The sequence below is a fragment of the Coffea arabica genome, chromosome 9e (assembly GCF_036785885.1).
Source record: "Coffea arabica cultivar ET-39 chromosome 9e, Coffea Arabica ET-39 HiFi, whole genome shotgun sequence".
Taxonomy (NCBI): Eukaryota; Viridiplantae; Streptophyta; class Magnoliopsida; order Gentianales; family Rubiaceae; genus Coffea; species Coffea arabica.
The window spans coordinates 32,061,616-32,077,474 of record NC_092327.1 but is presented as its reverse complement, the minus strand read 5'-3'; the positions used below and the strand labels follow the sequence as shown (position 1 = coordinate 32,077,474).

The 15,859-nt window shown below is 36.5% G+C and overlaps 2 protein-coding genes across 6 annotated transcripts in view; both read left to right on the top strand.

Moving 5' to 3' along the window:
• LOC113710284 (twinkle homolog protein, chloroplastic/mitochondrial-like) overlaps nucleotides 1-8,935 on the top strand; it is a 28,021-nt gene extending 19,086 nt beyond the window's left edge. For 3 of the 4 annotated variants that reach the window (XM_027233204.2, XM_072065956.1, XM_072065957.1), the window contains 7 exons: nucleotides 3,045-3,106; nucleotides 3,659-3,742; nucleotides 3,850-3,981; nucleotides 6,231-6,327; nucleotides 6,419-6,553; nucleotides 6,635-6,702; nucleotides 8,465-8,935. In XM_027233204.2, the coding sequence (XP_027089005.1) occupies nucleotides 3,045-3,106; nucleotides 3,659-3,742; nucleotides 3,850-3,981; nucleotides 6,231-6,327; nucleotides 6,419-6,553; nucleotides 6,635-6,702; nucleotides 8,465-8,498 (612 nt within the window). In that variant the 3' untranslated portion in view covers nucleotides 8,499-8,935. The remainder of the gene's footprint in view (nucleotides 1-3,044; nucleotides 3,107-3,658; nucleotides 3,743-3,849; nucleotides 3,982-6,230; nucleotides 6,328-6,418; nucleotides 6,554-6,634; nucleotides 6,703-8,464) is intronic. The other variant, XR_003452831.2, reaches the window with a different exon arrangement.
• On the top strand, nucleotides 8,823-14,469 carry LOC113709225 (patellin-4). Of its 2 annotated transcripts, none has more exons than XM_072065958.1 (6): nucleotides 8,823-8,902; nucleotides 12,235-12,310; nucleotides 12,411-13,450; nucleotides 13,573-13,697; nucleotides 13,790-13,934; nucleotides 14,036-14,469. In XM_072065958.1, the coding sequence occupies exons 3-6, from the start codon at nucleotides 12,422-12,424 to the stop codon at nucleotides 14,288-14,290; spliced, it is 1,554 nt and encodes a 517-aa protein (XP_071922059.1). In that variant the 5' UTR covers nucleotides 8,823-8,902; nucleotides 12,235-12,310; nucleotides 12,411-12,421; the 3' UTR covers nucleotides 14,291-14,469. The 2 variants fall into 2 exon arrangements, with proteins under 2 accessions (XP_071922059.1, XP_027087736.1); XM_027231935.2 differs by lacking the exon at nucleotides 8,823-8,902 and adding an exon at nucleotides 12,008-12,125.
• Nucleotides 14,470-15,859: the final 1,390 nt, after the last annotated feature.

Genomic DNA, 15,859 nt, shown 5'->3' with positions numbered 1-15,859 from the left:
ATCTGCCGAGACATAGAGTTTTCTAGTAGGTGGATGATAACATTTGTAACCCTTTTGAGTAGATGAGTACCCCACGAAGACACACTTAAGAGCACGAGGATCTAACTTCCCACGGTTATGACTATGGACATGAACAAAGGAAGTACATCCAAAAACTCGAGGAGTGAGATTAAAGGAAGATCGAATATCGGGGTAGAATTTGGATAGGTTCTCTAGTGGACTTTGAAACCCCAAGACCCTGGAAGGAATTCTATTTATGACATAAGTTGATGTGAGTACAGCTTCTCCCCAATATGCTTTTGGCACACTTTGTTCAAACAGTAAGGCTCTAGTGCACTCAAGAAGATGTCGGTTTTTCCGTTCTGCCACTCCATTTTGTTGTGGAGTTGTAATACAGGATGATTCATGTATGATTCCTTCTTTTTGGAAAAACAGACTCAAGGTTTGATTGAAATAATCACGAGCATTATCTGAACGAAAGTGTTTTATCTTGGTGCCAAATTGATTTTGAATCATTGCATGAAAAACAGGGAAAATATGACTCAAATCAGACTTATGTTTGAGTAAATAGACCCAAGAGACTCTTGTGCAGTCATCGATAAATGTGACAAACCACTTAGATCCTGAGATGTTTGGAATAGTCGATGGCCCCCAAATATCACTATGGATTAAAAAGAAAGGAGAAAGACGATCGTTTATTACTGATAGGAAATGGTACACGAGTGTGTTTAGCATACTCACAAATATCACAATGAAAAGACTGAACATCAAATCCCTTGAACAAGGAGGGAAACATTATTTTTAGTGTAGAAAAAGACACATGACCTAGACGTCTATGATGTAACCAAATGACATCCTTATTGGAGGTTGAAAACAATGTGGACAGAGCAGATTTACTAAATTCTGGTTGACTTGATGTATCCAAGTAATAGAGTCCATCATGCTCCTTAGCTAGTCCAATCCTCTTCCCCGAGCCCCGGTCCTGGAAGTCACAACAAGATTCATCAAATATAACAGAGCCAGCTAGATCTTTGGCAAGTTTTTTTACAGAAACCAAATTTGTAGATAATTGAGGAACATGAAGAACATTTTTAAGAATCAAATTTGGAGTAACTTGGACATCTCCGATACCTGCCACAGTGGTTGTAGTACCATCTGCAACAACAATCTTTCTATTGCTAGGACAGGGGTTATAGGTTTTGAATTTATTTGAAAAATGAGTCATATGGTCCGTAGCACCAGAGTCAAGAATCCAGACATTCCTAAGCTCATTGCCTAAAACACTAAACGCAAAAGAGACTAGAGCCTTACCTGAAAGTGTCAATGAACACATACCCGGATTCCTTGATTGAAAATTGTTAGTTGCTGGTTTATCCACTGTCTCTAACATACTTTTAAGCTTCCCAATTTCCTCCATACTAAACCCTCCAATCACTTGAGTTGGATCTTGAACCGACATATGAGCCTGCCTTTGCTGGCCACCTTTCTGTCCCCATTCACGAGTGGGTGGTTTCCCATGTAGTTTCCAGCATTGATCTATGGTGTGTCGTGGTTTCTTGCAGTATGTGCACCACAACTCCTCACGATTCTTTTGCCCAGTTGTTTGATTGGTCTTGTCTGCAGCAACCTTGTTCAGTACCAACCGCTGAGGTTTGGAACTTAAAAGGGCTGAATTTTCTATTGAAGGTAGCTCTAACATAATACCCCTACGACTTTCTTCTCCACGTACCTGCGATATTGCTTCTGTTAAAGAGGGAAATTCTGGCCTGCCCAGAATTTGAATTCGTACAAGATCGAATTCAGAGTTTAGGCCAGCCAAAAAATCATAAACTCGATCCCTTTCTATGAACTTCTTGATAAACACTGCACATTTGCTACACTTCAAATCAAGTGTCCTGTAATAATCCAGTTCCTGCCACTGGTTTTGCAGAAAATTGGCATACTCCGTCACTGTTTTTGTCCCTTGTTTTGCTCCAGTTGTCTTTGTCTTGATGTCATAGATAAGAGCTGCATCATTAACCTTGGAATATGTCTGATGAAGGGCATCCCAAATTGCCTTTGCTGTAGGAAGAAACATGCATGTATCGCTGATTTCAGGAATCATGGAATTCCATAACCAAGACATGATCATTGAATCCTCTTGTTTCCATGCTTCAAACCCCGCCGTTTCACTATCCGGTGCTATTTCCAATAGATGACTCAACTTTCCTTTTCCTTTCAGGAATGTTCGAACCAATTGAGACCACTTCAAATAATTTTTTCCATTTAGTCTATATGCTGCCTGGATGTTTTGAAGCTCTGTTGTGTTCCGTGTACTTTGTTCTTCTTCCACAGTTGAAGACAATTGCCGCGTTGAGGATGTAGCATCCGCCATGATTGAATAGGAGGAAAAAAAAATGTATAGTAAAAGGAACAGCAATGAAGGCTGGAGAGAATAAGAAAGGAACCAGCAATTAAGGCTGGAATTGACAAGAAGCAAAGGTGGTATTTTTCCCAGAACCCTAGACGGGCTCTGATACCATGTTGGAAAAGAATCAAAGAGATTTTATTTAATTCTGTTCCTTTCTACAATACATTCTAATCTATATATACAACTTTCTGGTACACTAAACAAGGAAAGTCTACATCTAATTCCCTTAATTTTGGAGACAGCTTATTCACCCTGATTTCCTCCACTAATTTACCTAAAATATCTCCTAAGATTACTCATTCAAGATTCCTACATTCACCCTGATTTCCTCCACTAATTTATCTCCTAAGATTACTCATTCAAGATTCCTACAGATGTCTATCTTATGAAAATGCATTTCTTCTTCTTCTTCTTCTTCTTCGGCATCTACGCATGCTTTCGATCTGATATTTGTGGATAAACTTAGGTTTGGGGGTTAAACTAGTGACACTTTTAATGTAGAATGTGGTTATGGATTGCTTTCAAAGTGGTGTTCTCAGAACTGCCTGAATATTTGAGAATTGTTTTCTGATTTGCATTTCTTTACACATGTTTTTGCAATTATCTGACCATAGAATGGTTTATTTATATAAAGGTACGGGACCATGCAAGAAAACTTTTGGAGAAGCATGTTAGGAAGCCATTCTTTGATGTGCGGTAAGTTTGAACTTCCCTCCAGCAGTTTGTATGTTCAGTTTTGGGTGCTAACTTCACTTGTTTCTAAATGCACAAGTTGTGCAGCATCCTTGCTCTTTGGTGCTTCTTTAATGTTAGTGCATTGTCAAACTAATCCAATTTGTTGGATTGAGAGGAGTGAAAAGAAAAAAGAAGGCTTTCTAGTGGGATGACTCAGGATAATATGCTCAAACCTGTCAAAAATTAATACCTTGATGCCAATAGCAAATTTATATCAAGCTCTCCCAGTTGTTCCAAAATAGTGCCTTTGAATCATGGCAATTTGCTTTGCACAAATTCACACCAATTTTTTTAATTATATCTTATGTTATCATAAGCCGGGGATTATAGAGTGCATTAAATTCTGCACTTGGGCTGTTATTCTTTTGAATTGCTGGCTTAAATTTCCTGCTAGTGTTTTTCTTTTGCCTCTTTTTGCTAATTACCTCAAGGATGTTATTGTCTTTTTCTCCTTTTTGTACATTGGTTTCAGATTTTGTATTTGATTTAGTTACTCATTTATTTGGTAAATAGGTATGGGGATTCTATTGAAAGAATGGGCGTGGAGGAATTGGAAGAAGGAAAGGTGTGGCTCAACGAAACATTTTATCTGATTAGGTAACTTTAGCTTAATTGTTACAGATGGTGTATGATCTTGATGTACAGTTAATTCTAAAGTACATTCCCTCGACTGCCCTTAAAACCTATGTTCTTCTATGCCACAGGTGCGAGAATGATTGCCTTCCAAATATAAACTGGGTTCTTGATCTTGCAAGAGCAGCTGTTCTCAGACATGGTATCAATGGTCTGGTTATTGATCCATACAATGAGCTTGATCATCAGCGCCCTGTTAGCCAGTGAGTGAACTACATGTGATTTGTCTCCAAAATTGTGAAAATAGTCTGATAAATCTGTCTCAACCTATAGTCTCTTGCACTGCACAACTTGACACTTGCTTTGCTTGTAGTAACGTAAGAAACTTACGGATGTGAATTACCAGCATGAAATCTCCTCTTTGACATTTTTTTTACACACTACAAACATTTGTGCTGTTACACTAACCACTTTAGAAATATGGTTATTGCAGTCTGATTTCAGCACAATACAATGTGAATCTTGATCATCTTATATGTCATGGGGCTTCAAAATCTGGGGAAAATCTGTGTTAATAGGCAATGTTTTGTATGCCTTATAAGCCTGTTATTTGGTGTAAGATTGGCTGATGGAGGGATTGGACAGCTGCCATGCTGCTGATTTTTGCCAGAAATAGGATATTGATTTGTGAACTTGGAGCTTAAGAGTGGGAAAATATCTTCTTCTGAATCTGAAAGCTGAGGTCTATCATTAGCTTGCTCAAGACAACCTAAGTTGTCCATAGAAAGCTAAGACATAGCATTTTCATGGAACCAATAGGTTGGGAGATCTGTAATACTTGCTCTCAAGTCAAATTTGGCGCTGAAGCAAACCGTGGTGGCCAACTTTTTGCTAGCAATTCTGTGTAGCTATAAGCCTACAACTATAGTACTTATTAAATAGCCCATTCTATAGCCTGTTGCTGTGAAAGTAGTTCTGAACTGTATCCTTGGCAGAAAAGCTTGCTTAAGACAGAAAATGACCTGAGTTCAATATCCTCCCCAGCTAAATCTCCACTCTTGCCAAGCTAATCTTTGAAAATCAGATCTCCCTTCTTATGGTTATATGCTCGATATCTTCTTATGGTTATAACGCATTGCATAGATGATCTACATGCACTTTGCAGCATTTCTGGATTTGATTGACAAGCGTTACAACTTAAAGTTATAGCTGAAAGGGACCAGTGTTCTCAATCCTTCTCTTACAGAAGAAAATTTGAGGAAGAGGTGGATGAACATTAAAGGGTGGTTTTAGTGCAAAGAGGCAAGGGAAGAAATCGATTGGCTTCTTTAGATTGTGAGCTTGGATTAAAGCAAGTACTGCACTAATCATATTAAGTTGTGGATGATTGATACTGGGAACAGTGTTGGATTTCAATTTTTTTTTAAAGAAATTTTTTTTGATTACTATGCAATGAACGCGTTTTTGATATCCCCGTTGGTGTTCAAGCATTTTATTTCATTTGAGTAGGACATATTCCTAAATGCATAAATTCATGAAAGGGAAACTAATAAGGCACCTAAAACTAGTATGTAAAATTTTGATGTTGAACATTGAGCCTTAGTTTTTTGGGTCTAACTTGACCTCTTTAGGTTTCTTAATTAGGGTAGCCGACATAAACTGTTGTAGTTTTTACATCTTTTTATTTATTTTTCTTGTTTTCTAGTTATGTCCGTTGCACCATTTGCTTGGAAAGTTCTGAGCATGGTGCTGGACAATTGGAGTCAAGTCTAATATGGCACTGGATCCTTATGGGTCCCAAAACCGCATCGTGGGCCAGATCTTCCTCAGGGGAATGCGCGGCTTTTATTGTCTGTGTTTTTTATGTTATCTTTCCTTAAATATTTTACATGCTCTTTAGCTAAGGTATTGCAATAGCTTATCATCAAGACTTAAAACATTTCTTGAGTGAGCTCAAGGGTTCTCTTTAGTTTTTTGTGAAACTTCTTAGAAAGTATATCAAGTTTCTCTAGCATTTCAATTCACTTCCGCGTCAATGTTGTAGTGTCTCTGCTATGTCATAGGATTGATGAATTGAGGCATTGTAGAAAGCATCAGGGAAGCTTTCTTTTAAATTCACTTCCACGTCAATGTAGTGTCTCTTGCTTTGTCATGGATTTGATAAATTGAGGTATTCTATGGGGAAGCTGGCAGATCCTTTTCTCTTGATAAATTTGACGCTGACTCTTCCACTCCCCTTCCTCCCCCTCCTTCCTTTGGTGGTGGTATATCTGTCTGTGCTCTAGCGGTGGATATAATTTTATCCCATTCTATATAGTGAGCTACTCATGGTTAAGTCAAAATTCCTGTTACCATTTTCATTGAGTACATACAGAAAGACTATTTCTCTGAGAAACTATATATGTTACATAAACCCAATGGTTCTACTCTTGCAAATTTGAAGTCTTTCTTTGGTGTTTATTTCTATCGCTAGTATAGTCTTGTCTCCTGCTTTTAACTTATTTCTTGACAGGACTGAGACGGAGTATGTTAGTCAGATGCTAACAAAGATCAAAAGGTTTGCTCAACATCATTCATGTCATGTGTGGTTTGTTGCACATCCAAGACAGGTTGGCAAAATATTGCTAGAGTATCTGGTTAGCAATTATTTGTTCTGTTACAGTACATGTCAAAGTGCTAACTATTTAACGTTGTAAATAGTTGCATCATTGGGTTGGCGGTCCGCCAAACTTATATGACATCAGCGGAAGTGCTCACTTTATAAACAAATGTGACAATGGGATTGTCGTTCACCGTAACAGGGATCCTGAGGTTGGCCCCATTGATCAAGTACAGGTGACTCTCTCTCTCTCTCTCTCTCCCTCTCTCTCTCTCTCTCTGGAGATGGATTTCTAAACTCTGAGCTTACTAATACAGGTTTGCGTGCGGAAAGTACGAAATAAAGTCATAGGAACCATAGGTGAAGCTTGGCTATCTTATAATAGGTATGTTTATTAATTTGTTCTCAAAGTGGTGATGATGCAGTTCATTGGATGGATGGTTTGATAGCTTTGTAGTAGTACTATCTTCTATCTACCTTGTGCCGTAACATGTCCTTGAGTTACCAAATATTGACCTGCAGTTTTTGGGGTTAGACGTTTTACTGCAGTTTACTTTTGTTTTCCAAGTGTTCCATTTTGATAGTTGTCTTCTCTAGATACTGTTATAGTTTGGTGGGTGAAAAGAAAAAAGATGAAAGAATTGCTGGGACATATGCAATGTTAGCTGTTAATGTGTGTCGTTTCTGTTTGAAAATTCTTTATGGATACTGGAGATTGATATTAGTTAGAGAAACTACCCACTACCTTGACAGAATTATAAGTATAGAAAAGATCTCATCGATATGATATTGCATAAAGGACAGGGGAGTTATTAACTGGAATCCCATTGTCGGAGAACATTTAATTTTGAAAGTAGAAGTAACAAACCTCTGCAAAACAACAGAAAAACCATCAGAGTATTATAGTAAAAGGTTTACAGCCTTCTCTGATATCTAAATCTGAATTTTTTGGTAGCTTATGCTGTAAGTTTCTCTAGTGGATAGCCATCAAACCTGACCAAGCCACTGGCTATTGGTCGAGGCAGTTGCCTAATTGGGACTTGTTCAAGTAACTGGTAGAACCAAGGAGACAGCCTTCCGGGTAATTGGGGTCAGTTGATGGCTTTTGGTGAAACTGGCAAGCGAATGTTTTAACGGCTTATGTAAGGGTTTTCAGGACTTGTAGCTTGGACCTTAAGTAAACTGCTGAAAGACTTAACATGCTAAACCGGTCCTCGATTCACATAGGCATCTGTCTTTTTCGCTATTGACTCACCAATTTCAGTTAATTTTAAATTATTTTTTTCCCTTCCTTTTTCTGTCAATGGCCAAAGTTATGGTATAACACGTATTGGAACTTAATTTATTTTAACTCTAATTGTCCAAATAGAATAACATATTTCTCCAAAAGAGACTAAAGATTTTAAAACATGTATGTACCATTATTGCAATACTCTGAAGTATAATGACTTTTAGCACAATTGTGGGATTAAATAAACAATATGCCAATAGTTCTAAATTCAATATTTGCTAGTTCAAGTATAAAAAGCATAGTAGCCTAAAATGTTTGTGGATATTTCCTGTAGAAATTTCTCAGTATTCTGAGTTGGGAAATGTGAACTGACGCCAGAAACCGAATTGTCTTTATTGATTGATTAGTATTTCCCATAAACAAATGAACATGTATTTGGCTGATACATTCATAGAATTACCATAGTTGTGATATTGAAATGGCATTAATTAGTTAATTGGAAAGTACATTTACAATGCTTCTGCCTGGACTGTTTGATTAAACAATTTACCTGGCCCCTTTAACTGGTTTGATTTTTGGGCTGGGTTTAATAACATTATACCATGAAGAATTCTGTTCAACCTCTTTGAATTGTGGGAATCTTCTAGAATTTAATCCTAATGCTAATTCGTGATCAAAGTGGTTTCTGCCCTTCATAGTCATGGTCCATGTAATTTTTTATCGAAACCAACTGTTTGTTTCATGTTGCTTTAGTTGCATCAATTTACATGTAGTATGACACATTTGGGTAGTTGAAAACTTTACTCTCTTCTCATCTTCTCGCTGGTTGCCATTGAATTACATGTATTACCTACCCCTTTCCTCCATAAAATCATTTTTGGTTCTGGTCTAGATGCTGAAATTTCCTTTTGCACAGGGTTACTGGTGAATACATGGACATTGATGCTTGAAAGAGATAATAGGCAGGAGATAATGTTTTTGCGCCTCACAGGTCAATCTACTAATTTCATTGTTGTAACAGAAGCCTCTTCCTTAATGTGGAATCCAAGCTGCTGAAATGCTCTGTGTGGTTTCCGTGCTCGTAAAATAGGAGAAATCATTGCTAAGCTATTTAAAAGTGGTCAGGTACTCATTCACCAAAAAATATAGGTTAACATACCACTTTCTTGACACCTGATATTATTCGCGTATTTTAGTTTTTCTTCTGTAATTAATATTTTGCTTTTGGTGTCGCATGTGGGTTATCGTCCTTGTACATTTTTCGACTTATTCTTGGGCAGTCAACTTCTGTACAGTCAATGCTGCAAAAAATACTTTTGAAGGAGGTGGTGCATACATTAATCTTTTAATTGGGGTTTGTTATCCAGTTAATTTTATACTCGTTGAACTGCTTTCTTTGAAGTTTGCTTTTCAGCTCTGCAATTGCTTTAGTTTTTATTCAGCATTGCTGTAACAGAGGACTTGGCTGTGATGCTTTGCAGAAGTTTTCCATTGCCCAAGTCCATCTTTGACAAGTATAACTAGATCTGTTTATTGGGTTTTAGTATTTGAGTACAAAAACTGATGCATGGACTAATTGACTGATCATCCCCCCCCCCCCCCAACCCCACCCACCAAAACAACTTGTAAAAGGGATTTCATCATTTACCTTTCACTTTCCAAAATAGAAAATTCTGCATGGCCTGCTATTCCCAGAAATAGTCTGTACATTACGGTGTTTGTCTTTGTTTGATACTTGGGACTTGTGATGCTTTCGTGTGACCAATGTCAAGGATTCATCACATATATAGAAACTAAATATGGGAAGAAGAGACCAGAAATCAAATGGGCAGAAATACTATGACAAAAAGATGCTAGAAAAACAATATGCTTGAGCATCAAAAATCCCTGCTGGTTGCAGGCAGATTCTTGACTGTCGTATTCTGACCATTTTGCTTAGTTATACCATGTCTGGCTTTGGCTTGTATATTGGCCGCCGCCCAGAATCAGGATTTCATGTCTCCTGTTGCTGCTTGTTGAATATATGGGCATCTTGAATATTCGTGGATGATGGACCATTGAGGGATGTTGATAAGTCTTGCTGGCAAGTTTGATTCGGCTGAAAGAATTTGCAGATGGGCAGCTCATATTCTATTGCATCTCTCTGTTGTTTCTGATTTTTTTGCTCTTAAAATATCAAAGTTTGGCTCTAAATTTAAAGAAAATTCTTTAAGTAACAAAGATAAAAGAGATTTGAGCAGTGAATGCAATGAATTTGACCCAACAAATGAGGGAAATTATGCTCAAAACTTTCTCTAATATTTGTCTGGAAAGAAGAAATGCTCATCCTGTTGGATTAAGATGTACACTCATGGTGCCACAGTAGTTGCAACTAAGTACTCGTTCCTTGGGAATTCAACTTTTCATGAAATCATAATAATCATTATATGCTTAGATGAGATGGCATTAGTGAATTTACATATATAGATATATATATATATCTTTTGAATCTAAAACATTTTCTTGTTCGTTGTGCATTGGGATTTTAAAAATTTGCTTTTTAAAAATGTTAAAATTGAAAAGTACGTGTTACATTTGGAATGGTGACTCTTATTTTGGTGACTCTTGAAATGGTGAAAGTACGTGTTAAATTTGAAATGGTGACTCTTATTTTGGGACATTAGTAGAGTGATAAGATGATATTAATAATGTAATGGATCAGAGGGAATACATGATTCTTCTGCTATTTACTAGCATCATAGTTGAAGATTGAATGTTAAATTATAATAGGGTAGTGATCCCCAATATAAGTTTTTAATTTGTTTGAATTGGGCTAGATAAGTTTGAAATATGAAACCTATATAATATTTTTTTACTAATAATAACAAGCGAAATTAAATGTGCAGTCCAAACCAAATTTTAAACTAGCGTTGGCCTATAACTAACACAAGAGTTTCAAAATTCAACAAGATGGTATTATTAGTCACAAATTGATTTCTGATTTTGGATTGTGTGTCATTATAAAATAAATCCTCGGTCCCCTTTAGATTTCTCTTAATGGGGCGTTTAACTGTAACTTTCGAGTGTTTCTAATCTAATTGAATGTGTGAGTTTAATCTAAATGCTGAAAAAAATAAAATAAATCCTCGTTTTAGTTAAAAAATAATAATAATAATAATAAGAGAGCTTTAATTTGGATTTGTGGATACTAGATTAGCTAATTCCAATAATCAAAGTCGCTTTACATCTTTATATACATTTTGGCAAGAATTCTTAAACCTCTTTATAAGAACTACCAATTGGATTCAAGAGTCGTATTCAGATGATAACCTCAGAATAATATATTTGGAACCCACATAAGAATATGAATAATATATCCTCAGGTGAACAATCAATGAACTGGTCCTCTGGAAAGAAACTAAAGAAAGTGATTTGGTCTCTTTTGCAAGCACAACTGACAGGAAATTATGGCTGTTGGGAGTAGAAATGCTAGAATATATCTTTCTGTCAAGTTCACAAACTCCAAAATTTGGTGAGTTATATAGCACTATTTGTTGGGCATTGCCAAAAAGATGCAGTTGTTAATTTGACAAAGTCTTCTCTCTCTTTCATGGAGGTGGACCCTTAAGGGTTTCACAAATTGTGTACTACAAATTATAATTTGTCTTTAGTTGAGAAAATGTATAAGCCCAAGAAAAGAAAAACAAAAATATATAAAGCAAGAAAAGTAAAAAGATATCGTAGCAAATTTTTGAAGTTTTTTTTTTTGTAGAAAAATGTATTATAACGATTTGATGCATATGAGGTAAAAAAAGATTGAAAAATATGTTCACGAAAAAACTAGAAATTTTTTGGAGAATGATTGTAATCGAAACAAGGCCTCAAGACTTTATAAAGTGGGATCCATGTTAATTTTTCTTAGGATGTTGTTAAGATATATTTCAGTCGTCATATTTTTTAAAATGTGAGATTAATTAGAGAAAGTAAATAAATGCAAAAAGAGGATAGGTAAAATGAAATAAAAAAAGTATATAAATGCAATGGACGATAATAATTGTTAGTATATGTATATACTTGATATGTTAGGAAAATTTTAGATATATCAATGGGTGTCCGTTAGAAAAATCCAATTTTTTATACCATGAATATTTGGCCGTCCTATTAATCTTTATCTCTCTCATGTATTCGTCAATCTACCAAACATTTTCAATACATTATTATGGAAAGAAATATAAATAAATAGTAGTAATCAATAATAAATAAATATTAAGATACACCAAAGTTAAATATGAGCTGCAGCACATGCAGGAAAATCATTGAGGTCAGTCAATCAAAGAATAATTGTTCTAATTGATAGGAATAAAAGACAACATTAAGGTTAATTAGCATTTAGTACTACATCTTTCAATGAAATTAATGGATTTTTTAAAATTTGATTGGAACAGATTGAATCATTTTTTGGTTTTTCAAAAAATATTAGGTGTGGGCCCAAAATGATTGTGACAAACCAAATTTTGCTGGAGTCCAGACTAGCACAAGCCCCGGAAAAGAATCCTAACGGCTCTTAACATGCGGTGGCAGCAATTTAATTGACCGTTGTGGGCCCTACAACCCAGTTTTTCAAAAAAATATATAACCGTTACATTCCCCCCTATCCCTTCCCCTTCCTCTCAAACCATTCTTGATTTCCTTCTCTCAACTCTTCAGAGGGCCAAAGAAGAACCAGCAGTGGAGAAGCAAGAGGAGGATTTGTGATAGAAATACAGCAATATCAGAAGTAAAAGTGAGTTGGGCTTTCATTAATTTACGTATTTGGTTTGTAATTGGTTAATTTATTGAATGGATTTGTTTTTCATTTGTTGGTGTTTTTGCGTTCATTTTAGGCATTGTTACCATGACTGTTGAGGAGAAATCAGAGGCAACTCAGGTGGTGGTTGAAGTGGCTGTTACAAAGGAAGAGGTTTTGCAGGAAGAAAAGGAGACGGAGAAAGTGCAGCAAGTGAAGGATGTGATTGATGGTGATGAATGCAAAGAAGGGAAGATGGTTGAGAAGAGTTCTTCTTATAGGGAAGAAAGTAATTTTCCTTCTGATCTGAAAGAGTTTGAGAAGAAGGCTTTGAATGATTTGAAGTCGAAGCTGGAAGAAGCCATTCTGGGGAACAAGCTCTTTAAGAAAGAAGTGGCTAAAGAGGCTCCAAAGGTGTCACCGAAAAATGAAGGTGAAGGGGAGAAAGAAGAAACAGAGGAGGCTGCAAAAGAAGGTGAAGAAAAAGTTGAAGAGAAGAAAGATGGAAAGGAGGAAAAGGAAGGTGATGAAGAGAAGAAAACTGAGGAAAATACCCAAGAAAAGAGTGATGAGAAGAATGGTGAGGAGGGTGAGAAGGCTGATGTAGATGTTGAGGTTGACAAGGGTATCTCCATTTGGGGAGTGCCCCTTTTGGCCAGTAAAGGGCATGAGGGAACTGATGTGGTTCTCTTGAAATTTTTAAGGGCTAGGGACTTCAAAGTCAATGAGGCATTTGAGATGCTGAAGAAAACTCTTCAATGGAGGAAAGAGTTGAACATTGATTTGGTTTTGGATGAAGATTTAGGGGCTGATCTTGCATCTGTTGCATACATGAATGGGGTTGATCGTGAAGGCCGCCCCATCTGCTACAACATTTTTGGAGTTTTGGATGATGCGGAGCTCTACAAGAAGACTTTTGGGACTGAGGAGAAGCGCACTCAGTTCTTGAGATGGAGAGTCCAGCTTATGGAGAAGGGAATTCAAAAGCTTGATTTCAAGCCTGGCGGTGTCAATTCCTTGCTTCAGATCAATGATCTCAAGAACTCACCCGGGCCATCCAGGAAGGAAGTTCGTGTTGCTACAAAACAAGCTGTTGCTCTTCTCCAAGACAACTATCCTGAATTTGCAGCCAAAAATGTAAGAACTTGTTCCACATTCTTTCCAAATTTCGGCCTTCATTTAGTTCATTTGTATGATTGTATCTGGTTTGTCTTAGGTTCTTGAATTTCTTACCTTTTTATTTTCTTCCGAATCTGCAGATATTTATCAATGTTCCCTTTTGGTACTATGCCTTCCATGCACTGCTATCACCATTTTTAACTCAAAGAACTAAGAGCAAATTCATCATCGCTCGCCCGGCTAAGGTCACTGAGACCTTACTGAAGTAAGTATCACCATTATGTTTCAGAATAATAAGTCTGACCTGATCAAATGATTGAAAACAAAGTGGGACTAAATTTTTGTACTTGAAAACAGGTATATTCCAATTCAGGAAATTCCTATTCAGTATGGTGGCCTGAAGAGGGATGTTGATTTTGAGTTCTCAACTGCTGATGGTGAAGCATCAGAAATTGTCATCAAGGGTGGATCAACTGAAATTGTTGAAATTCCAGCACCAGAGGTACTGAAAAAACAGATATAACAATCTTGATTTTATATAACTAGATTAGGATTTCTCAAGAAAGCGATTGTGTCTAATTGGTTCTGGTTGAATAATGGCAGATTGGAACCACATTCGTCTGGGATCTGACAGTTGTAGGATGGGAGGTGAACTACAAAGAAGAATTTGTGCCAACTGATGAGAACTCGTATACCATTATCGTACAGAAGGAGAGGAAACTGGCCTCGAATGAAGAACCAATTCGCAAGACTTTCAAGAACCATGAACCAGGGAAAATCCTCTTAAATATCCAGAATTCTTCAAGCAAGAAAAAGAAGGCATTCTATCGATACAAGATCAAGAAATCCAGCTTCTAAAGCTCTTTCTTCTATAGTTTATACTATAATTTGAGCCGGAGAATGATTTGTTATTACATTTTTTCGTTTTGTTTAGGATTCATATTCTTTTGTCTTGTGCAAATTTTTTGGGTTGGATCAAGAATGTTGTGAAAATGAGTCGAATGATTATTATTGCGAATATTTTTTCCTATCTTCTATTATTGAAGTGTGCATATGTGTCTGTGTGAGTTGGAAAAATAGCAGGGGACGACTCGTTACAACAAATGCGCTACCCATGTTCAAATGTGTTTGTTAATAAACAAGCAAAAAATAGCAGGAAAGAAAAAAAAAATCACTTCAATCAAGTTTGCGTTTAAAAACAAACAATAGGCTGTAAATTCCTTTTTCAAAAATTTTTTTTTTATCTCAGGGCATACAAATTAGTCTAACTTATTATGGGGATACATGATTTAGATTTCCAATTTTTTCCCTTCTGGCTCTTCACTCTTTAGTTAGTGTCTTTGTCAATTGACCTTTTTTGCCTTGGGAAAAAAACCTATTAGTTTTTTTTGTTGGATTGGCTTAAATGAAATATTTCAGGCTTATTAAGGGAGCCAAATTCTGAAAACATGTTTTTGCAATTGATGGAGTTCGATTTTATGGCGAATCATAATTTTGCCGTTCAAGAGGGTTAAGAAATTTGGTGACGAATATTGGTTCAAGTTGCAGCAAGTCCTCTAGGTAAAAGAAGAAAGTGGCTAACACTTTAGTCCTTAAGTTTTAGTGCCTCTATCACTTTAAGTTCTAAAGTGATATTTTTGGTCAATTAACCCCTTGACTGACTTGAATGTTATGGTGTGTAATTTTAAACAATAATAATAAGAAGACATCTAGGCCATTCAATTATAGTGTCTCAGCTCGCCAGTTCAGATGTGGATTGGACGGTGATATTTTGGCAAACAACATATGTGATTCCTTTAATGCAGTCATTTTAGAGGCTAGGTCGCTACCTATCATAGCCAGCCATGCTGCAGACCATTTATTTGTCCCTGTTGAAGAGGATGGAGAGGAATAGAGAAGCAATGTCCAAGCACGAAGGTTAAGAAACATTTTATTTATCAAGTAATAGTATTAAGTTTATAACTTCAGTGGCAAATTTACGACCAATTTATTGTTTTCACTTTGGCTGTGTTCATGTCTCCTTTGTTTAGCAATATTTGACATACTAGAAAAAGTTAAGCAAGAGCAGTGTCTATGCATAGCGTCATATGTTGGGACAATGAAGTATCAGATAAGTTGTCCATTTGGGGAATAGTATACTGTTAACATGGCTAGCAAAACCTGTTCATGTATAAAGTGGTAATTAAGGGGAATACCATGTGGCCATGTTGTAGTTGCCATCAACAAGAGGCACGATGCACCAAAGAAGCATGTTTCTAGCACTACTTGAAGACTACCTCTCTACGGAGCTATGAACTTGTACTTAATCCAATAAATGGTCCTAATTTGTGGGAGCACATAGACCTACCACCAATGAATCCTCCAAGTTATGGAAGATCTGCTGGAAGGCCAAAGAAGATGAGGAAAAAGGCTCCAAAAGAAGAAAGA

Coding starts and splice junctions, on each gene's coding strand:
- LOC113709225 (XM_072065958.1), top strand. CDS start 12,422: ATGACTGTTGAGGAGAAATCAGAGGCAACTCAGGTGGTGGTTGAAGTG. Junction 13,451..13,572: donor CTGAATTTGCAGCCAAAAAT/GTAAGAACTTGT, acceptor CCGAATCTGCAG/ATATTTATCAATGTTCCCTT. Junction 13,935..14,035: donor TTGAAATTCCAGCACCAGAG/GTACTGAAAAAA, acceptor GAATAATGGCAG/ATTGGAACCACATTCGTCTG.